The following is a 23,836-nucleotide window of genomic DNA, read 5'->3' as shown; positions in this document are numbered from 1 at the left end:
AATGTTTGATCAGATATTCAGCTCTGGGTACAAAATGGCTAACACAATTGTAGCTCCCTAAAATTTCCAAGACCTTCTGCTCCAGCAAAGAAAGCACCTTGGGACTGAGGGGCAGGAGCTGTTCAAAAGGGAGGGTTTTTCTATTAAATCACCCTGGCCCCATAGTGAACTGGGGGTTTTGCTGCTTTTGCTAGATGCAAAATGGAGACCTAAGAGAGAGCTCTGTATTGATAGAGAAACTAAAATCTTATTTGATTCTTTGTGTGATCTGAGACATGGCCAAGAAACAGTATCCCCAGCGCTCTCCACCTCCCATCCACTCACCCTGCCTTCTCTGCACTTGGCACTTGAAACCAGCCATTTTAAAAAGCCATTCTTCACTGTTCTGTTGTCTGCCTACCTCACCTCCCACCAGTTTCACCATATGCCTAACACCCTAGTAGGTGTGGAAAGCTGGGGGAAAAAACAACAACAACAACAGAAAAGCACAGGACAGTGTAACGACTTTGTAACCAATCAACTCCATGTTCTCAGTCACACCTCTCCTGGCCTCCTAAAAAGCAGAGGGTTGGACTGAATTCTCAACTCCTTTTTCTAGTTTCAGCAATCCTCAGAAGGTTTGATAGGCACCCTAAGCTTAAGCGTCTAGATAGTCCCAATACTTTTTCAGGTTGTTGAAAAGGTCAACTGTTGGAAAACACACTAATTGTAGTGATGTGTCCATATGTTCCAGCCAGGGAAAGTCACTTGCCCACTCTCCCTGGGAGAGAGCCCTTCCCCTCCCCTCCCCTCCACACCCTGTCTCACCCCCTGCAAAGATAACAGGCAAGCACTTCCACTATTTTTCTTCCCTAGAAGGGAGCTGATTGGGAAGAGTCATGCTGGCAAGTGGACTGCACTTCCCATATGACATTCTGCAGTGTCAGAGCTGGCAAGAAATAACACAGCTCTTCAAACCACAGTGCCTGGATGAACCTTGAAGGCTTTATGCTAAGTGAAATACGCGAGACACATAAGGACGAATACTGTATGACCATTCCACTTATATGAGATCCCTAAAATTGTCAGATTCATAGAGACAGAAAAAACTGTTGTTACCAGGGTCTGAGGGGAGGGAGGAATGGGTTATTATTGTTTAGTGGGAAAGTTTCCATCTGGGATGGTGAAAGAGAGTTCTGGAGAGGATGGTGGTGATGGTTGCACAACACTGTGACTGTACATAATGCCACAGAACTGTACGCTTAAAAATGGTTAGGCAGGGCTTGGTGGCTCACGCCTGTAATCCCAGCACTTTGGGAGGCTGAGGCGGGCGGATCACTTGAGGTCAGGAGCTTGAGACCATCCTGGCCAACATGGTGAAACCCTGTCTCTACTAAAAATACAAAAATTAATCGGGTGTGGTGGTGCACACCTGTAATCCCAGCTACTCGGGAGGCTGAGGCAGGAGAGTCGCTTGAACCCGGGAGGCGGAGGTTGCAGTGAGCCAAGATCGCGCCATTGCACTCCAGCCTGGGCGACAGATTGAGACTCCGTCTCAAAAAAAAAAAAAAAAGGTTAAACTTTTTATGTTCTATATATTTTACTACAATCAAAAGATAAAGCAAAACACAAGCCACTGCTTCTAAAATCAAGCACCACATTAGAGAAGCAGCCTCATAGGCTCTGGGAGAGTGGCCTTACCAGGGTTTTAAGACTCCAGGTGACAGCAGAGATGTAAACTCCTCCCTCCCCTCCCCTAATCCGACCTCGTAATCTGGCTCCGGTCATTTCACATCTGTTCCCTTGCAGGGCTGCCTGCTAGAGCCTGGTCAGTCCGTGTCCCTCCTGCTTACCTTGAACCCACTACTACAGTTAGTTTCACAAATCACGTCAAACCTTCTCAACAAGTTTCAGTTGTTTCCCATTGCCTACGGAATAGGCCGAACTTTGCAGCCTCCACAGTCTTGTTCCAGTTTACCTTTTCACAGCATCATTCCCTACAGTTCTGCTCTACTGGTCTGAGGTTAGCCTCTTTCCAAAACATGTTATTTCTCCAACTCCCTGCTTTTGTGAACAATTTTTTCCTCCAATTAGAACATCCTTTCCCAACACTCATGCCTCCTTTCTGCCTGAAAATCTTACCCATTTTGAGTATATGTAAGTAGAACCTTTCTGGAAGAGCAGTTGGCAATGTGGATCAAAATATAAAATTTGCATGCCATTTGACCCAGCAATGTTAGTTACATCTAGAAATCTGCCTTAAGCAGGACAAGATGCATTTTCATTCAGGACGGGCGTGGTGGCTCACACCTGCAATCCCAGCACTTTAGGAGGCTGAGGCAGGCAGATCACTTGAGCCCAGGAGTTTAAGACCAGCCTGGGCACCATGGCAAAACCCCATCTCTACAAAAAAATGCAAAAATTAGCCAGATGTGGTGGCTTGCGCCTGTAGTTCCAGCTACTCAGGAGGCTGTGGGAGGATCACCTAATTGCGGGAGGTCAAGGCTGCAGTGAGCCATGACTGTGCCACTGCATTCCAGCTCAGGCAATAGAGTGAGACCCTGTCTCAAAAAAAAAAAAAAAATGTTAATAATTTAAAAAAAATATTAGGCATAACCTAGTCACCAAGTGAAAAATGATTAATTACGATTCATAAATTCAAGACTATATTCATGATATAATACTTATTGACTTGAGAAAATATTTGAAGTGTTACTGAATTTTAGGTTACATGAATGGTACTCAGTCCATTTAAGTAAGAATTATAGGCTGGGCGCAGTGGCTCACGCCTGTAATCCCAGCACTTTGGGATGCCAAGGAGGGTGGATCACCTGAGGTCAGGAGTTCGAGACCAGCCTGACCAACATGGTGAAACCTCGTCTCTAGACTAGAATTTCAACCCCAGCTTTCCTGGGTTTCCAGCTTGCGGATGGCAGATTGTGGGACTTCTCAGTCTCCATAATCTCATGAATAAATTCCTCGTAATTAAATCTCATCATATCCCTGTCCATCCATCCGTCTCCTATTGGTCTGTTTCTCTGGGGACCCTAATACAGTGAACTTCCATAGGCCTGTCACCCAGCTCCAACAGTTATCAACATTCTGCCATTCTTGTTTGTTTTTTTGAGACTGAGTCTCGCTCTTGTTGCCCAAGCTGGAGTGCAATGGCATGATCTCAGCTCACTGCAAACTCCGCCTCCCGGGTTCAAGTGATTCTCCTGCCTCAGCCTCCCGAATAGCTGGGATTACAAGCATCTGCCACCACACCCAGCTAATTTTTGTGTATTTTTAGTAGAGACAGGGTTTCACCATGTTGGCCAGGCTGGTCTTGAGCTCCTGACCGCAGGTGATCTGCCCGCCTCGGCCTCCCAAAGTGCTGGGATTACAGGCATGAGCCACCACACCTGGCCCATTCTGCCAAGTAGGTAAGTAATCATTGATTACTTCACCTTTAACATAGTATTTTCAGGCTGGGCGCAGTGGCTCACACCTGTAATCCCAGTACTTTGGGAGGCCGAAGTGGGCAAATCACGAGGTTAAGAGATGTAGACCATCCTGGCCAACATGGTGAAACCCCGTCTCTACTAAAAATACAAAAATTAGCTGGGTGTGGTAGCGTGCATCTGTAGTCCCAGCTACTTGGGAGGCTGAGACAGGAGGATCACTTGAACCTGGGAGGTGGAGGTTGCAGTGAGCCAAGATTGTGCCACTGCGCTACAGCCTGGCAACAGAGCGAGACTCCGTCTCAAAAAAAAAAAAAAATATTTGCCAAACTTATTTGACTATCAAGCCCTTTTTTTGAACCCTGCAGAAAAGCACTCTGGGATTTAAACCATCAGCTGACTGGCTGTCAGGCCTTTGGACTTAGACTACATGAAATAAGTCTATCCTCTGTGCTCCTGTAACTTTTAGCTCAACCCATCAAGTGCTCCAGGTGCTTAAATCGCATTCTCGATTGAATTAAAATTCTACCTTCAAGTCACCTATCTTGAAAACATGTTTAGAGTCAACATTCCATCCTTGCTACAGGTTGATGGCTTCAAGGTAAACTTAGTCACCAGGGTCCTGTTTTCAGGGTTGTAGGTTCCAGAGGTTGATTTTGTCACCTCATCAGAATTGTAAGCATGTTTTTTTGCAGGGTGAAAAGAGAGGTATCTGTTAATTTTGAAATAGTTTCCAATTTACAGGAAAGTTACAAGAATACTGGGAAGAAATCCCATATACCCTTCACCCAGATTCCCCCATTTGTTAACCTTTGACCACATTTGCTTTATTATTCTGTTTACATATATAGGCACACATAACAGCTGTATACATATACATTGACATACACACGTGTATATGTATATATGTATACACATATATATCCCCTCCCCCCCAATCATTTGAAAATAAGTTGCAGGCCGGGTGTGGTGGCTCATGCCTGTAATCCCAGCACTCTGGGAGGCCGAGGTGGGCAGATCACCTGAAGTCAGGAGTTCAAGACCAGCCTGGCCAACATGGCGGAACCCCGTCTCTACTAAAAATACAAAAATTAGCTAGGTGTGGTGGTGGGTGCCTGTAGTCCCAGCTACTCAGGAGGCTGCCTCAGGAGGCTGAGGCAGGAGAATCGCTTGAACCCGGGAGGCAGGGGTTGCACGGAGCGAGATCGCACTACTGCACTCTAGCCTGGGCGACAGAGCTAGACTCTGTTTCAAAAAAATAAATAAAATAAGTTGCAGACATCATGCCCACTTACCTCAATGTATATTTTCCAAGAATAAGAACATTCATTTTCATAACCACAGTACAATGATCAAAGTCAAGAGATGCATGTTGACACAGTACTGTTATCTAATATACAGGCCTTATTCAAGTTTTACCAATTGTTCCAATGTCCTTTATAGCAAAAAACACACCCACAGAAATATCTTTATTTTTGGTGCAGGTTCCAATCTAGGATCACATGCTGCGCTGAGTATAAATATCCTGAAAGAACTAAAAGAAAAAAAAAGTTCTTGAATACATCCATCTGGAAAAAACTGATACTTTCTTAAATGGAGGCTGGCTTTAAATGAAAGGATAAATCCCTTTATAATGGGTGTTTTTGTAAATGCATCACATAGCCAGGAAGACTATAGTTCTAATCTGCTTTTTTTCCCCCTAGAGATAGCATCTCACTCTGTTGCCCAGGCTGAAGTACAGTGGTACAATGATGGCTCATTGCAGACTTAACCTCCTGGGCTCAAGCAATCCTCCTGCCTCAGCCTCTCAAGTGGCTGGGACTACAGGCGTGTGACCTGTTTTTTTTTTTGTTTGTTTGTTTTTTGTTTTTTGAGACAGAGTCTGGCTCTGTCACCCAGGCTGGAGTGCAGTGGCGTGATCTCGACTCACTGCAAGCTCTGCCTCCCAGGTTCACGCCATTCTCCTGCCTCAGCCTCCCCAGCAGCTGGAACTACAGGCGCACGCTGCCACGCCTGGCTAATTTTTTTGTATTTTTAGTAGACACGGAGTTTCACCGTGTTAGCCAGGATGGTCTGGATCTCCTGACCTCGTGATCCGCCCGCCTCGGCCTCCCAAAGTGCTGGGATTACAGGCGTGAGCCACCGCACCCGGCCGGCTGTTTTTTGTTTTGTTTTTTTTTAAGAGATGGGGTCTCACTGTATTGCCCAGGCTGGTCTCAAACTCCTGGGCTCAAGTAATCTTCCTGCCTTGGCCTCCCAAGTCGCTGGGATTGCAGGTGTGAACCACTGCACCTGGCTTAATCTACTTTCTGTAGGTCCACAGGAAATCTAATGTCAGGAATTCATTAGGCAGGATGAAGAAAAGTGAAGGGGATTACCAGGTGTGACATAGGCACTTGTAAGAAGCTCCGTGGCTCTTAGTGGAGCTTTTGGTTTTCCTGACACTGAGATAGAAGATGTCCAAGCCTAATTATGTCACTGCTATCATCATAGAAAGCTGGAGAAGTAGGGGGAAAGCTCCTAGCACATGGGTGGGAAATCCTCAGAAATCTATTCTTCTATGTAAGGGAGGTGTAGAGTTTCTGTCCTCTTGGAATTTTTGTCATCAAATTTGCTTTAGCAGGACAATAATGTGACAAAAACATGGATCCTCAGCCTGATAAATGAGGTCAAGTTTGAAAGCAAGAAAGGAGACAAGTGAGTATTTGAATTAAAGCCAAAGGCAGTCCTTAGTATTCTGCTGTAAGGAACCCGATGCTACTTTCCATGAGGAGCTGCATCTCTCATCTAGTAATCATCTCTATCCGTCAGTATCAAAAACCAGGACTCCCAGTGCTCTCCTTTCTTGGTTTACCATTGAAATCCATTAGGAATACCAGCATCAAATGACATATGCAAGACCACTAACCACTAGAGGAAGAATATTCAAATAATTCAAAAATCGTAAGAGGTATTTCATAAATTTTCTTTTTAATTTATTTATTTAAAATTTTAAAAATTTATAATAGAGATGGGGGTCTCACTATGTTGCCCAGGCTGCTCTTGAACTCCTGAGCTCAAGCAATCCTTCCGCCTTGGCCTCCCAAAGTGCTAGGGTTACAGGCGTGAGCCATCATGCCCAGCCTAAGAGGAATTTTCTATGAAGTCATACAAATCCAAAGTGGAAGAGAAATTATAGATCATCTCATCCAGTGATTTTTCATTTTGTTTTTGACAGATGAACTTTTCCATACATAATCTTACATGGAACCATAATATATCATACAGCACATAAAACAAAAAGGCTGTGGCAGAGAGGATCCCAGAGCTCCATTAGAACCCCTAAATGGTTGTGCAAAACATGAGCTGCACAACTCTGGGAGGTACCATGACCTCCATCATAATTTTACTTTATTTTTTAAAGCTTTCCAGTGAAGATTGGAAAACCTGCTAGACAAATTCTAAAAGAGCTGTAACACTCATAGATTTGTACAGTTATTAACAGGGCAGTTGTCCAATAGAGGGTGGTAGTATCTTGAAGGAAAAGGGATGCCTTTTGGAAATTTGCTTTAAGCCTCTGTATGTTGACTGGCTACAGGGCTGAGCCCCATTCACTAAACATCCCCCTGTCCTGAAGTCATTGCTTTCCAACCTATTCCATCATGGTACCTAGAAAATGATGCCTTTTTTTTCTCTCTTTTCTTTTTCAGATAGAGTCTTCCTCTGTCGCCTAGGCTGGAGTGCAGTGGCGCGATCTCGGCGCACCGCAACCTCTGCCTCCCGGGTTCAAGCAAATTCTCCTGCCTCAGCCTCCGGAGTAGCTGGGATTACAGATGTGCTCCACCATGCCCGGCTAATTTTTGTATTTTTAGTAGAGTTGGGGGTTTCACCATGTTGGCCAGGCTGGTCTCGAACTCCTGACCTTGTGATCCACCAGCTTCGGCCTCCCGAAGTTCTGGGATTACAGGCATGAGCCACCACACCCAGATGAATGATGCCATTTTTAAGGCAAAGGTAAGGAGAGGAAATGTGAATGGAACCGCTCCTGGGGGCTCACCCACCACAGGCCTTGTCTGGGAGGGCTAATGAGGTCAGCATGCCAAGGCACACCAGCTGGGAAGCTCTTCGCTAAGGAACTGCTATCAAGCATAGTTTGAAAACTACAGTGACATGTCCAGTTCTTTTGTTTTACAGGTGGGGATACTGAGGTTCAGAGCAGGTGAAGGACCTACCCAAGGCCAAAAAACCTAAAAGTGATTTGAGCTGGGGTCTCCTGACTCCGTCCCCAGTGTTCATTCCATTGTGTCTACCTTATTTATCTTATTTATTTATTTTTTTGAGACAGGGTCTTGCTCTGTCACCCAGGCTGGAGTGCAGTGGCATGATCACAGCTCGCTGCAGCCTCGACCTCCCAAGCTCAAGTGATCTGCCCACCTTAGCCTCCTGAGTAGCTGGGACTACAGACATGTGCCACCATGCCTGAAAAATTTAAAAAAAAAAATTTTTTTTTTTTTGAGACAGAGTCTTACTCTGTCGCCCAGGCTGGAGTGATCTCGGCTCACTGCAGCCTCTGCCTCCTGGGTTCCAGCAATTCTCCTGCCCCAGCCGCCTCTTGGGTAGCTGGGATTACAGGCACACACCACCATGCCCAGCTAATTTTTGTAATTTTAGTGGAGACAGGGTTTTGCCATGTTGGCCAGGCTGGTAAGACGTGAGCCACCGCGCCCGGCCAAAAAAATTTGTTTTAGACATGGGGGTCTCACTATGTTGCCCAGGCTGGTCTTGAACTCCTGGACTTAAACAATCCTCCCACCTCAGCCTCCCAAAGTGTTGGGACTGCAGGCATGAGCCACTAAGCACGGCCTATTGTGTCTTTCAAAGATTTTAATATACTTTCACATCTCTTGCTAGATAAAATAGGGTCAGTTATTAGTACATAATTCCAAAAAAGGAAATGACAGAAAAAGAAGTAATATTCCCAAGGTGTAGGTCAAGAAGACCAAAAGGAATAAATGCATACCGCTCTATACCTGGACTTGTATACTACCGTGATTTACATAGCTCAAGGCAGAGGAAATTGATCATATTGAATCAATATATCAGCAATGGGTTTTTTAAAAATCCAAGCTTTATTATTTATTTTTTTTGGCACCTTAATTAACAATTCATAGAATGGGTCACTTCAGGCCACTCAAGAGTACCAGTGAACACTCCCCCACAAACACACCCTGCCACAAGACATTTAGCACGGAGGAACAGATCCATGGCCACTGCCTCTGCAGTATCAAAGAGAATTAGTCTTTCCACAGAACAAATTTTAACAGCCAATCTCTGGATTTCTGTAGTGGCTTTAGTCAGGCATATTTATCATCATATTAGCAGTGTTCAGTTCCTGCCCAACATCTTTATTTAATCCCAATTCAATGCTTATGGATGCTCAGCTCATGTTTAATGTTGCAAGCCCCATCTTAGCCCATCTTAATTCAAACAGAAAAGAAACAAAACAAAACAAAAACAAAAAAGGTACCTGCCTGGTTCATGGATCCCTAGCCATCCAGGGACCAAATTCCAAATTAGGACGACAAAGAGTGCCCCTTAGTTCAAAATGACATGTGTTTCCAGTCCTAATCCCAGATGTTAATCTAGCCATAGTGTCACCTGAGCCTTAGTCCATGTGTATATCACATACTTCCTCTAGCTTTAGAATGACTTCACAAGCTGAGAAAGGCAAAACAACCATAACCCAGACTTGCGTGTAAATATCTGGCCTCAACTATTAAATAATAACTTAAAAGGGAACCTTATGAGCCTTAGCTCTTTCTGGAAATTCATCTGAACAGGGGTGAGGGTGGGTAGGTGGGTGCAAATGGTGGGCTCCCTCCAGCTCAGAGTGCATTTGTTAAGGTATTGCCAACTTTCTGAAAGATACTAGAGACAAGGGAGGAGACCAAGTGCTAAAGACCTTTTATCACTTTTGCAAAAAACAAGAAAGGCCAACTCCATTTATTTTATCACATGGATCTCTTAAGGAACTACCAAATCTACTAAGGGACCTCCAAGAATTTTGTGACCCATGAAAATCTCCTCTCCTAGTCACAAGGCATAAATACATAAAAATACATAATGGCAAATTTCTGAATCTGACATGACTTCTCCCAAATACAGCTGTCTTCAGTTCCTTTATTATTGCCTCTTTGCAGCATAATGGTGATGGTGGGTGATGGAGTGACATCAGGAGCGCCAGAAGGAGGAAGTCAGAAAGCCCTTGGGGACAGGAATGTCCTTGTGTTGCAAACATTTCTGGTCAGGGAAAGATGAAGAAAACAGAATGAGTTTCTGATAACAGTGTTCCCAACACTTAATGGTTAAAAGAAGCTTTGAGGAACACCATATTTCAGCCCTATGGAACAGTGAACAAAAAGGAAAAAGCCAGTAAGACTGATGGTTCTGTATAAGATGTCCACTTCTGCATGAACTGCTCCAGACAACAAATGAAATGCTCTTATTATTCCTGTCCCACTCTTGTCTCCCTACAGGCTAACCTCATCTTTCACAATCACTATTTTCACAATCGAGCTTTGAGAAGCTGAAAAGTCAGCAGGCTATCTTGGCAAACCCACTATAGTGTTCTAAATTCTTTGTCAAAATTAACCTTTTACAATCTCTTGGCACTTGGAAGTAGGGGAAGAGTCCAACTGAAAGTGCAGTTTGTTCTCATGGAGAAAAGTGATGACACTTACCAATTCCCCAGACCTGAGACTAAGAAAATAACCTTGGCCAACACGCAAATATATATATATATTAATGAGAGGAGATACACTAAATATATTTTACTCATCTCAGCATAGCTTTCTCACAGGCAGTATAGAGAATGATACATATAAAGAAGAGGAAATGGCAGCCCTTACTCCAAAGGTTAAGAGGGAATTAGGAACAAAAAGAAGGGTTTGGAAGAACTAAGGAAGAGAGTGCAATCAGAGCATCTGAAGGTCCAAGACTTGTCAGACACAGGTGCATTCCAGCCCAACAACAGTGTGGGACATGTTGGTCTAAGGGCATCTTACCTCCAAGAACTGCTTGAGGCGTATGAAGGAACCCATCTGTCCTGAGCTTGTGATAGCTTCAATTCTACAGGGAGAGAAAGACACATGAATCACCCCTATGATATACACCTATCTTTTGGAAACGGTGTCTGACTCTGTCACCTAGGCTGGAGTGCAGTGCGGTGGTGCGATCATAGCTCACTGAGGCCTTGAACTCTTGGGCTCAAGCGATCCTCCTGTCTCAGCTTCCCTAGTAGCTGGGACTATAGATGCATGCCATCATGCCTGGCTAATTTTTTTTTTTGTAGAGATGGGGTCTCGCTATATTGCCCAGGCTGGTTTTGAACACCTGGGCTCAAGTGATCCTCCTCCTGTGGCCTCCCAAAGAGCTGCAATTATAGGCATAATTATAGGCATAAGCCACTGTGCCCAGCCCCTAATTTGTGTTTTTGTTTGGGCAATTATATTTAAGACAGACTCTCATTAAGGTTCAAAAGCATTTATTCAAATATCAATGAGAGGGACTGGAGTAGGAAAGATGTCATACTTAGTACAGGTGTTTTTAACTTGAATCAAACCCAGCAGGTAATAGCACCCTTGGGTATCTGAGGCCTTGTTATGAGTTACTTAATCCCCTGCTGTCTGCTCAACAAGCCTGATACCTGGGAAAGTAGTCCTCTTTGATGAGAATTAGCATCTTCCAGAACTGAACCTGGTATTGCTTCATGAGGGCATTCCCACACACCTAGAGGGAAAGACACGCACTGTCAGAGCAGAGAATGAAAATTCACACTCACAGGACAGATTCATAAAGCACAATCAGCCCTTCATCTTTCACACCTATCAAAAATTTCAACCACAATGCCACTGAACTTGCTAACAAGGGAATAAATGGAAACACCCAACTTTCTTCTAAAGCATTTCTCTTTATACGGCAATACCTCCATTTAACCAATCAGGTCTTAATGAACTACTCTTCTTTTCCTCTAATGAATGGAAGCCTTCCTAAAGGTATGGTATACCTCCCAAACTTAGTAAGGAGAGTATACAGAATACCACTTGTGTTCTCAAATGATACAGGATCATTGTTCATGTATGGTGACTTCAGGAGCTTTTTATTTTTTTTTGAAATAGGGTCTCACTCTGTCACCCAGGCTAGAGGACACTGGCATGATCACAGCTCACTGCAGCCTCAAACCTCCCTGGGCTCAGGTGATCCTCCAACCTCAGCCTCCTCAGTAACTGGGACCACAGGCACACACCACTGATTTTTGTATTTTTTTGGTAGATATAGGGTTTCATCATATTGCCCTGGCTGGTCTTGAACTCCAGAGCTCAAGTGATCCGCCTGCCTTGGCCTCCCAAAGGCTGTCAGCCACTGCACCTGGCTGACGTCAGGAGCTATTAAGGTAACTAGGAACTATTGGCACTATAGATCAAATGGTTCCAGATTTGTTATGGCATGTACCCCAAGGCTTTCTTCTATAAGAAGTGTCTTCTTGGCTGAATGCAATGGCTCACTCCTGTAATCTCAACACTTTGGCAGGGTTAGGTGGGAGGATCGCTTGAGCCCAAGAGTTTGAGGCTACAGTGAGCTATGATCACACTAATGCACTCCAGCCTGGCTGACAGAGTGAGATCCTGTTCAAGTGATTCTCCTGCCTCAGCCTCCTCGGTAGCTGGAATTACAGGTGTGTGCCATCACACCCGGCTGATTTTTTATTTTTAGTAGAGACGGGGTTTCACCATGTTGGACAGGCTCGTCTTGAACTCATGACTTCAGGTAATCCAACCGCCTCAGCCTCCCAAAGTGCTGGGATTACAGGCGTGAGCCACCGTGCCCAGTCTTTATTTGTATTTTTAGTACAGACAGGGTTTCAATATACTGACCAGGCTGGGCTCGAACTCCTGACCCCATGTCATCTGCCCACCTTGGCCTCCCAAAGTGCTGGGATTACAGGTGTGATCTACCGCACCCGGCCTGGGAGTCCCTTCTATATCCCTAAAACAAATTCCTCTTTTCACTTTTGCTAGAATGTACAATTTTCTGTTCTTTATAATGAAAAAAATCCAGAGAAGCCAAGTAAATATAGTATGGAGTAAAAGTGAAAGCAAGGTTGGTCTACAGCTTGGTAAAAATGTATGACACTGGAACCTCATGCTGTTTTACTATCAGGCCCAAATGCTATGCTGTTTCCCCATTCACGTCACCCAGTGGATCAAGGCTACCTCAACCACTGGCCTTCTCTTGTGTGATAACTGAGTTACGTACCTCCAGGAAGTCAAAGAGGAGGGTGGCTGTCACATCTGACAAGGGCTCCATGTTTAAGATCTGTGCCAACCAGCGCCATCCATGATTTAAGCCATGAGGGTGAATCTGAGAGGAGAGAAGCTTGGTTATCATTGATCTCATTTTGTTTAGAAATCTAAACTCCCAATGTATCATCCAGTCATTACCAAGTGGAGATGAACCCCAGATCATCCAGCCCTAGCACCTGCCACAGGGCAGAAATAACACAAACTAAACAAATTCTGTTTTTCTTTTATTTTTTTGAGACAGGGTCTCACTTTGTTGTCCAGGTTGGAGTGCTGTAGTGCGATCATGGATCACTGCAGCCTTCACCTCTTGGGCTCAAGTGATTCTTCCACTTCAGTCTCCCAAGTAGCTGGGACTATAGGCATGCACATGCCACCATGCTCAGCTAATTTTTTTGTATTTTATTTAGAGACACGGTTTCACCTTGTTGCCCAGGCTGGTCTCAAACTCCTGGAGTCAAATGACCCACCTGTCTCGGCTTCCCAAAGGGCTGGGATTACAGGCATGAATCCACCTCACCCAGCCTTCTGTATTTAAATGTTTCAATACATTGGTTCCCACACATTCTTTTTTTTTTTTTTTTTTTGAGGGAGAGTTTTGCTCTTGTTGCCCAGGCTGGAGTGCAATGGCGTGATCTCGGCTCATTGCAACCTCTGCCTCCTGGGTTAAAGCGATTCTCGTGCCTCAGCCTCCCAAGTAGCTGGAATTACAGGTGCCCACCACCATGCCCAGCTAATTTTTGTATTTTTAGTAGAGACGGGGTTTTACCATGTTGGCCAGGCTGGTCTTGAACTCCTGACCTTAGGTGATCCACCCACCTCAGCCTCCCAAAGTGCTGGGATATCAGGCGTGAAGCTACCTTGCCTTCTATTTTTTAATGTTTCAATACATTGGTTCCCACACATTCTTTATAGGCTCCCTTCAATATGCATGTGTCAGCTTCAGTTTCAGGCATTCCATAGGCCAACAATTAGCCTTATTGACATTTTATTTATTATTCTTGGTACCTTTAGCACAGAACCTGGGACACAGCAGGCATACAATAAAACCTTGGATTTAATCAACTTCTATTTTTTCTCTTTAGGTCTCCATAACTATTAATTTCTCTGTCCTTCTAATCTGTATTCCCTGAGAAATTAATTGGGCTGGCAAGTCAAAGCCCTGAACCCCAGCTGCAGCTTTCTGAGCTTGATCTGTCCATCTGTGAAGTAAGGTATGTGATCTAGATGGCTTCTAAGGTCTCAACTAGTTCTAAGATGACAATTTCTTGCTCATTCCTCTTATAAGAAAATCTTCTAACCTTAATGACTGATTTATAACAGACTCTCCTCTGGTAGACTCTGTTACAAAACCAGCTCTTTAAAGTACCAGGTGATCCAAGAAAGTTCCCTAATAATCAACATTCAGTCCTCTACATAATACCCATGAAACTGCCATATAGTTTATCCTTTAACTAGACTGGCTCTCTGAAAGAAGGCCAACATTTCCTGTGGGAGGAATACACATGGACTGTGGTCTAACCTCTCATTATTGACAGTAAGCCTCTTTTACCTACCTCCTGTCGGTTTCCATATGGCCACCGGAGCTGGATGATAGCAGCATAGAGACGGATCATCCCTGACATGCGTTTTAGAAAGTTGTCTTGCTGCTCCACTTTGGAATCCTTTACTTGGTAGCCAAGCATCCTATACGGGAAGAAAAAATTTGGCCGGGCGTGGTGGCTCACGCCTGTAATCCCAGCACTTTGGGAGGCCAAGGTGGGCAGATCACTTGAGGCCAGGAGTTCAAGACTAGCCTGGCCAATGTGGTGAAACCCCATCTCTACTAAAAATACAAAAATTAACTGCGTATGGTGGTGCATGCCTGTTTGTCCCAGCTAATTGGGAGGCTGAGGCATGAGAATTGCTTGAACCTGGGAGGTGGAGGTTGCAGTGAGTCAAGATTGCATCACTGCACTCCAGCCTGGGTAACAGTGAGACTGTGTCTCAAAAAAAAGAAATAAGAAAAAATTCACTGGGACAAGGCCAAAATAAGGGTGACAAATTAGAGATAAATTGCTTTTTTTTTGGAAACAAAGAGTCTCTGTCGCTCAGGCTGGAGTACAGTGGTATGATCAAGGCTCACTGCAAACTTCACCACCCAGGTTCAAGCGATCCTCCCGCCTCAGCCTCCTGAGTAGCTAGGACCACAGGCACATGCCACCATATCCGGCTAATTTTTTTTTTTTTGAGATGGAATTTCCATCTTGTCGCCCAGGCTAGAAAGCAATAGCATGATCTCAGCTCACCGCAATCTCCGCCTCTCGGGTTCAAGCGATTCTTCTGCCTCTGCCTCCCGAGTAGCTGTGATTAAGGCACCTGCCACCACACCTGGCTAATTTTTTGTATTTTTAGTACAGACAGGGTTTCACCATGTTGGCCAGGCTGGTCTTGAACTACTGACCTCAGGTGATCTGCCCACCTCAGCCTCCCAAAGTGCTGGGATTACAAATGTGAGCCACCACACCTGGCCTTTTTTTTTTTTTTTTTTTGAGACAGAGTTTCACTCTTGTTGCCCAGGCTGGAGTGCAATGACATGATCTCGGCTCAGTGCAACCTCCACCTCCTGGGTACAAGCGATTTTCCTGCCTCAACCTCCTGAGTGGCTGGGATTCCAGGTGCCTGCCACCATGCCCAGCTAATTTTTTGTATTTTTAGTAGAAACGGGTTTTCCCCATGTTGGCCAGGCTGGTCTCGAACTCTTGGCCTCAGGTGATCCGCCCGCTTTGGCAGCCTTGGCTTCCCAAAGTGCTGGGATTACAGGCGTGAGCCACCGCACCCAGCCAACACCTGGCTAATTTTGTAGAGACAGGGTCTCAATATGTTACCCAGGCTGGTCTTGAGCTCCTGGGCTCAAGCGATCCTTCTGCTTCAGCCTCCCAAATTGTTAAAGTAATTACAGGCATGAGACACTGCACCTGGCCCAGAGATTACTTTTTATGGCTAAAAAATAACAATATATTATTACACTCAGCATTACTATTAATATATTATTACAGGCCGGGCGTGGTGGCTCACGCCTGTAATCCCAGCACTTTGGGAGGCCGAGGCGGGCAGATCACAAGGTCAAGAGATCGAGACCATCCTGGCCAACATGGTGAAACCCCATCTCTATTAAAAGTATAAAAATTAGCTGGGTGTGGTGGTGGGCGCCTGAGGCAGGAGAATCACTTGAACCCGGGAGGCGGAGGTTGCAGTGAGCCGAAATCACGCCACTGCACTCCAGCCTGGGTGACAAAGCGAGACGCCGTCTCCAAAATAAAAAAATAAAAAAAAAATATATATATATAATTACATATTATTACATCTGTAGAATACTTTGTTTACCAAGCACTCATATCCATCATCAAATCTGAGCTTCATGTAAGCCATGAGGTAAATTCACAGGAGGTAATAGATGTCATTACCCTCATTTAAAAATCAGGAAAAGATGCTCAAAAAGACTAAATGATTTGTCCATTTTTGCAAAGGTATTAAATGACAAAGCAGGGATAAAATTCTAAGACCCCAGTATCCTTTCCACTAAACTACACTGACTATTGGCACCTAAGTTCACAAATCCCAAGGCTCTCCAGTTTACATAAAAGACTATGTATATATATTTTTTCTTTCTTTTTTGAGACACAGTCTTGCTGTGTCACCCAGGCTGGAGTATACTGGTGCGATCTTGGCTCATTGCGACCTCCGCCTTCCAGGTTCAAGCAATTCTCGTGCTTCAGCCTCCTGAGTAGCTGGGACTACAGGTGTGCACTATCACACCTGGCTAATTTTTGGTATTTTTAGTAGAGATGGTGTTTCTCCATGTTGCCCAGGCTGGTCTCAAACTCCTGAGCTCAGGCAATCCACCCACCTTGGCCTCCCAAAGTGTTGGGATTACAGGCATGAGCCACTGCACCCGGCCAAAAGACATTATATTTCTGATAGAACATTCAAGGTACGTAATAGGAGCTGTGAGGAGGGAAAAACAAATTCCAATTCCATTTATATTTCATTAATCACTCTAGGGATAGTGAGTAGGGAGAAAAACAACTTTACCTCTGATAGTCTTCCAAAGCCATTCCCTCCTTGAAAGTGGGATAGAAAGGAACAGAGTAAGGACACTTCTTATGTAGATGAGCAAGAATGAGGTCCCCCACTCTGGGGTGGAGCTCCCAGATCCCGGATGCCACAACTGCAATGGGGAATGCTGCTTCGTGGTGAGAGGCCACTTCCTCCTCGCCTTGTTTCTGAGAACATAGAGGTGGGTACAATTTTAACTTAATACCAGAAAAAGGCTGAAATCTTGTACACCAGCCTCTGCTTCCCATACCTCTAGCAACAAGGTTTCTCACCACAAATTTCTCTGCCAGTTTGTATTGAACAAAGTCCAGCCCCTGTGGGTTAAGTGTGACAGACACAGAGCGCCCACCAGATTGAACAGGTTTTCCAGACAGCAGGCTGTGGATCTTGTCAAAGATCTCCTTCAGTTTTGAGCCTGAGCATGATAGAGAGAAATTAAAAGATACAACCACAGATCAATCTCTTTTTCTTTTCTTTTTTTTTTTTTTTTTTTGAGACAGTCTCACTCTATTGCCCAGGCTGGAGTGCAGTGGCACAATCTTGGCTCACTGCAACCTCCGTCTCCCGAGTTGAAGTAATTCTCTGCCTCAGCCTCCTGAGTAGCTGGGATCACAAACGCCCGCCACCACGCTGGGCTAAGTTTTGTATTTTTTTTTTTTTGTAGAGATGGGATTTCACCATGTTGGCCAGGCTGGTCTCTAACTGCTGACCTCAAGTGATCCGCCCGCTTTGGCCTCCCAAAGTGCTGGGATTACAGGCGTGAGCCACCATGCCCAGCCTGTTTCATCATTGTAATTACAAAGCATCTACAAAAACCCAGCTGTGCTGCCCTACAGAAATGAAGGGATAAACAGTATCCCTTACTGTACACATAAAATGAGGGGATAAACAGTAAAGAAAGAGGTGTTACATTTTGTTACAGACCCCATGGACTGTGGTTGGTATCTCTAGAGGAGTTAGTCACATCTCTAGGAAAAACCTTCTAAAGGATCTGCCCAGCTCATGATGATATGCCCCCTTCTCAGGACTTGCCTTCTTCCGTCCTCAGAGACACAGAAGTGGATTCGTAATAGCTATATTTGTACCAAAGATTTTGTGTGCTCCACCCCCACACTAGCTACAGTTAGATTAGAGGCAGTCAAGCTGAGCCAGTCAGTCAAGTAAGAGTCACTTCCTTGAGGTAGCTGGCCCTCACAAGCAGTGGGGGCTGTGTACCTGCCATGAAGACCAAAGAACGGCAATCTATAAAATAAGAATGGAGATGTAGAGAGGACAGAGATGAGAGAGGAAAAAAGAACTAAAGTTTCTAGCTCCTGAGACCTCACCTCATTCCTGCCACTGGGTTCTGTAGAATATTTCTTTATCTTTCCAATAAATGCTTTTTTTTTTTTTTGCTTAAGCAGATCTGGGCCAGCACTTTGGGAGGCCAAGGCAGGCAGATCACTTGTGGTCAGGAGTTCGAAACCAGCCTGACCAACATGGTGATACCGTGTCTCTACTAAAAATGCAAAAATTAGCCAGGTGTGGTGGCGGGTGCCTGTAATCCCAGCTACTCGGGGAGGCTGAGGCAGGAGAATCGTTTGAACCCAGGAAGCAGAGGTTACAGTGAGCTGAGATTGTGCCACTGCACTCCAGCCTGGGTGACAGAGCAAGACTCCATCTCCCCTCTAAAAAAAAAAAAAAAAAAAAAAAAAAAAAAAGCAAAGCAGATCTGAATTACTTTCCATTACCTGAAGTCCTGAAGTCAATGTTTTAATTAATATAGCATCTCCAGTTGAGAAATACCCTGTCAAGTTCCTAATCACTTCAAGAAATGTCACAAAAGTTTCAGAAATATCCTGTCATTCAGTTCTCTTATCACACACACACACAAAAAGCCAACCATGTGGACCCCACTGGCTGAATGCCCCATCTAGCATCTAGCCCCTCTCCATACCTCTCTAGGTAGGAGGAAAGTTAGTTAGCTTCCAACCCTAGACTGACGTGGCCTCCCCATGCCACAGCAACATCATGTCCTTATTTAAGATTTCTTCTAATTCTAACCACTCATGGACATCCATCTTTTTTTTTTTTTTTGAGATGGAGTCTCACTCTGTCACCCAGGCTAGAGTGCAGTGGTTCGATGTCACCTCACTGCAACCTCCGCCTTCCGGGTTCAAGCGATTCTTCCACCTCAGCCTCCCAAGTAGCTGGGACTACAGATGTGTGCCACCACGCCCGGCTAATTTTTGTATTTTTAGTAGACACGGGGTTTCACCATGTTGGCCAGCCTGATCTCAAACTCCTGACCTCAAGTGATCTGTCCGCCTCATCCTCCCAAAATGCTGGGATTACAGGTGTGAGCCACCACACCCGGCGACATCCACTTTTTTTTTTTTTTTTTGAGATGAAGTCTCACTCTGTCACCCAGGCTGGAGTACAATGGCACGATCTTGGCTTACTGCAACCTCCGCTCCTGGGTTGAAGTGATTTTCCTGCCTCAGCCTCCCGAGTAGCTGGGATTACAGGCGCCTGCCACCACATCTGGCTAATATTTGTATTTTAGTAGAGATGGGGTTTCACCACATTGGCCAGGCTGGTCTCGAACTCCTGACCTCCTATGATTCACTCACCTCAGCCGCCTAAAGTGCTGGGACTACAAGTGTGAGCCACTGGGCCCAGCTGACATCCACCTTTTTTTTTTTTTTGAGACGGAGTTTTGCTCTTTTTGCCCAGACTGGAGTGCAATGGCGTGATCTCAGATCACCACAACTTCTGCCTCCCGGGTTCAAGAGATCCTCCTGCCTCAGCCTCCTGAGTAGCTGGGATTACAGGCATGCACCACCATGCCCAGCTAATTTTGTATTTTTAGTAGACACAAGGTTTCTCCATGTTGGTCAGGCTGATCTCGAACTCCTGATCTTGTGATCCACCCGCCTCAGCCTCCCAAGTGCTGGGATTACAGGATTACAGGCGTGAGCCACTATGCCCGGCCCACCTTTTTTTTTTTTTTTTGAGACAGAATCTCGCTCTTTCGCCCAGGACGGAGCGCAGTGGTTCTATCTCGGCTCACTGCAAGCTCCGCCTCCCGGGTTCACACCATTTTCCTGCCTCAGCCTCCCGAGTAGCTAGGACTACAGGTGCCTGCCACCACGCCCAGCTAATTTTTTGTATTTTTAGTAGAGACAGGGTTTCACCGTGTTAGCCAGGATGGTCTCGATCTCCTGACCTGGTGACCCGCCAGCCTCGGCCTCCCAAAGTGCTGGGATTACAGGTGTGAACCACCGCGCCCGGCCCCGGCCCACCTTTTTAAAAAAGAGGGGAATTAGGTGATCCTTCTCTCCTATTCATTAAACACTTACTGAGCACTAACTCTTGAGCATGTTCTGTGTCTGGCTGGACTACAAGATCTTAAAGGGCTTAAAGTCATGATGGAGACAAAGGGAGAGTCAGGAAATGTGTAGAAAAATTAAAAAAGGCAAAGTTATAGACTAATTCGATGTGGTGAGTGAAAGAGAGGCAGCAGTCATAAAGATGACTCCCAGGTTTCCAGCTAAGATTACTGAGTAGATAATGGTGCTACTGATTACTCAGAGAAAACAGTAGACAAAGAGGGCTAAGGAAGATGATGGGTTTGGATTTGAACACATTAAACTTGAGGCAGCTAAGAGACATATACACAGAGATGTCCCTCAGGTAGCTGAAGCTGGAGAATCTGAAGCTTAGAAGAAAGGGATAAACCAGAGGTAGGTTTGGGAGTCATCAGCATTCAGGTAATGTTTGAAGCCCTGTAAGTAGAGAGAACGAAAAGAACTGCAGGATAAGAGTAGATCCCAGCCGGGCGCAGTGGCTCACGCCTGTAATCCCAGCACTTTGGGAGGCCGAGGTGGGCGGATCATGAGGTCAGAAGATCGAGACCATCCTGGCTAACACGTTGAAATCCTGGCTAACACGTTGAAACCTGGTCTCTACTAAAAATACAAAAAATTAGCCAGGCGTGGTGGCAGGCGCCTGCAGTCCCAGCTACTCGGGAGGCTGAGGCAGGAGAATGGCGTGAACCCGGGAGGTGGAGCTTGCACTGAGCCGAGATAGTGCCACTGCACTCCAGCCTGGGCGAAAGAGCGAGACTCTCAAAAAAAAAAAAAAAAAAGAGTAGATCCCTAGGAATCACCTACAATTAGAGTGGGGTAGAAGACTAAGAAACCCACAAAGGGGAGAGAGAGAGAGAGAGAGAGAGAGAGGAAAGGGTAGTGAGGGAGGGAGGAGAAGAACCTGGAAAGTAATGGCACCATGGAGGCCAAAGGAGTAGAGTTGCACAGAGAAAGCAGCAACAGTGCCAAACAGAAACCTCAGGAAGATCAGCAAACACTTAGAAGACATAGGATCAAGGGAGACTCATGTTAGGATGTGAGGGGCTCACGTATATTTACAGGCTGAGAGAGAGGAGCCTATAAAAAGGAGTAATCACAGAAAACAGGAAAGGCAATAAACGATGAGGCAGTCTGACAGGAGACAGGAAGGAAAGGGAACAAGGGCAGAGGTGGAAGGGTAAGCCCAGCAGCAAGGACGCCTCATCCAGTGACACAGGAGACTAAGAGGTAAATGTCACTGTGCAGTGGTGGAGGGGCTCTGAGGAGCTCACACTGGATGTCTCCATTTTCCTGATGAAGGAGGTACTGACCCTGTCTGCAGTCAACAGAGGGGAACTGGGAACGGCCATCGAGGTGTGGAGTGGCTGTCCAGTCAACCTCTCCTGCTTTGCTGTTGCTATCAAAGGACACAGCACTTTAAATTCCAAAAAGTGATATGTTATTTATTTATTTATACCTTGCCCTGTTCCAGAAAGAATTTCAGGCAGCAAAGTCATATGTAAGTTTTGTCGGACTGCCTATCAAGGGCAGGAACTGAAATTTTCCTATGCTTTCCAGGCAATGAGAAGTGAGTCGGGGAACGGAACCCACGATGCGTCAGAGGAGTGTTCCAGTTGCACACACACTCCCCAGCCACCTGGCAGCTCAGTCTATAATCTGGAGGCTTCCACATCTACAGCTCCATACAAATGAACCTCTGGTTCTAAAGAAGTTTTTTCCTTGTCTGGTTCTCACTTTCTAAACCTCAGTCTCTGGAGAGAAAAGGAGTCCTGGAGGGTGAACAAGGCGAGCTTGGAGTAATTCGGAAAAGCTAATGTTGTAGGACAGAAGCAAAGACTGCAAGTCACAGCCTAGGTTCCCTGAGTGATGTTTTCAGCAGTAAACTGCAACTTCAAAGCTAAGAGCCATCCTAATAATTTACCATAAAAGTTAGCTTGTTAAAAATGAGTCAAAAAGGCCGGGTGCAGTGACTCATGCCTGTAATCCCAGCGCTTTGGAAAGCTGAGGCGGGCGGATCACAAGGTCAGGAGGTCGAGACCATCCTGGCTAACACGGTGAAACCCCGTCTCTACTAAAAATACAAAAAATTAGCTGGGCGTGGTGGCGGGCACCTGTAGTCCCAGCTACTCGGGAGGCTGAGGCAGGAGAATGGCGTGAACCCGGGAGGCAAAGCTTGCAGTGAGCCGAGATTGTGCCACTGCACTCCAGTCTGGGTGACAGAGCGAGACTACATCTCAAAAAAAAAAAAAGAAAGGTGGGGCTGGGCACAGTGGCTCACACCTGTAATCCCAGCCCTTTGGGAGGCCGAGGCGGGTGGATCACGAGGTCAGGAGATTAAGAACATCCTGGCTAACACAGTGAAACCCCGTCTCTACTAAAAATACAAAAAATTAGCCGGGTGTGGTGGTGGGCGCCTATAGTCCCAGCTACTCGGGAGGCTGAGGGAGGAGAATAGAACAGCGTGAACCCGGTAGGCGGAGCTTGCAGTGAGCCGAGATCACGCCACTTCACTCCAGCCTGGGCGACAGAGCGAGACTCTGTCTCAAAAAAAAAAAAAAAAAAAAAAAGAAAAAAAAAGAGTCTTCTTTTTTTTGTTTTTGTTTTTGTTTTTGAGACAGAGTCTCGCTCTGTCACCCAGGCTGGAGTGAAGTGGTGTGATCTCGGCTCACTGCAATCTCTGTCTCCTGGGTTCAAGCGATTGTCCTGCCTCAGCCTCCTGAGTAACTGGCATTATAGGCGAGAGCCACCACACTCAGCTAGTATTTGTATTTTTAGTAGAGACAGGGTTTCACTATGTTGGTTAGGCTGCTCTCGAACTCCTGACCTCATGATCCACCCACCTTGGCCTCCCAAAGTCCTGGGATTACAGGCGTGAGCCTGGCCATGATTATCTTCGATGAGTTAAAGAGGAAACCAGGGAAACAAGATGTATGTCACTTACCTGTACCCGATCCAACTGTAAACATTTGTTTGAATATACTTTTATAGGAACCGTACAGATACATAGATTTGGAGTCTGAAAAATAATACAACGAAATGAAAGGTCATGTTCTTAACCCTTCTGACCAACCTGCAATGGTAGAGATTTGGCTCACTGGGATGGTAGCAGCCTTCTGGAGGTCCATCTTTATCTTTTTGGCCTGTCAGAAGAGAACGGTGAGAAGGCAGTGTTCTGAAGAGCTGAGCAGATGTCACTTAGAATCAGGTAAAGTGACATGCCAGCTACATTCCTTTGGGACACGAAGTGCTCATTCTCTGAGAACCATCAATCCACAAAATTACTGCCATATACCTCTCCCCTACCTGAATGTCCTTGCTGTTGGTCAGGCCCTCAAAGGTCAACACACACTGCATGGAAGCATCCTGCAGCTGCTGGTACCACTGCATTGTAATGTCTTGTACCTTCACCTGGAGGTCTGAGAAATAAAAGAGAGGTTTTAGTAATAGCTAGTATTTACTGAACATGTAATATGAGGCAGGCACTGTTATAATCACTTTATGTATGTACTGACTGCTTTAACTGTCACAATAACTATGAAATAGATACTATTATTATCTCCATGTTATAGAAAAGGAAACAGGCATGAAAAGTTAAGTGATTTGCCATGGTCACATTACTACTAAGTAG

General features: G+C 45.4%; 1 protein-coding gene and 1 non-coding gene across 2 annotated transcripts in view; both read right to left on the bottom strand.

Annotated features, from left to right (window-relative positions):
- Positions 1 to 6,820: 6,820 nt before the first annotated feature.
- LOC115935890 (U7 small nuclear RNA) lies at positions 6,821 to 6,882 on the bottom strand. Its single transcript, XR_004071483.1, has one exon. It is a non-coding gene; the product is annotated as a U7 small nuclear RNA (small nuclear RNA).
- Positions 6,883 to 8,511: 1,629 nt separating this feature from the next.
- The window catches only part of GLE1 (GLE1 RNA export mediator), a 40,737-nt gene continuing 25,412 nt past the window's right edge, over positions 8,512 to 23,836 (bottom strand). Inside the window, exons 8-16 of the mRNA XM_031014302.3 lie at positions 23,512 to 23,624; positions 23,279 to 23,348; positions 17,131 to 17,273; positions 16,835 to 17,025; positions 14,317 to 14,446; positions 12,717 to 12,821; positions 11,107 to 11,189; positions 10,466 to 10,529; positions 8,512 to 9,701 (exon numbers count right to left, since the gene is read on the bottom strand). Of these exons, the coding sequence (XP_030870162.2) occupies positions 9,633 to 9,701; positions 10,466 to 10,529; positions 11,107 to 11,189; positions 12,717 to 12,821; positions 14,317 to 14,446; positions 16,835 to 17,025; positions 17,131 to 17,273; positions 23,279 to 23,348; positions 23,512 to 23,624 (968 nt within the window). The 3' untranslated portion in view covers positions 8,512 to 9,632. The remainder of the gene's footprint in view (positions 9,702 to 10,465; positions 10,530 to 11,106; positions 11,190 to 12,716; positions 12,822 to 14,316; positions 14,447 to 16,834; positions 17,026 to 17,130; positions 17,274 to 23,278; positions 23,349 to 23,511; positions 23,625 to 23,836) is intronic.

Source organism: Gorilla gorilla, chromosome 13 (assembly GCF_029281585.2).
Source record: "Gorilla gorilla gorilla isolate KB3781 chromosome 13, NHGRI_mGorGor1-v2.1_pri, whole genome shotgun sequence".
NCBI classification, from domain to species: Eukaryota; Metazoa; Chordata; class Mammalia; order Primates; family Hominidae; genus Gorilla; species Gorilla gorilla.
This window is presented reverse-complemented; position numbering and strand designations above follow the sequence as displayed.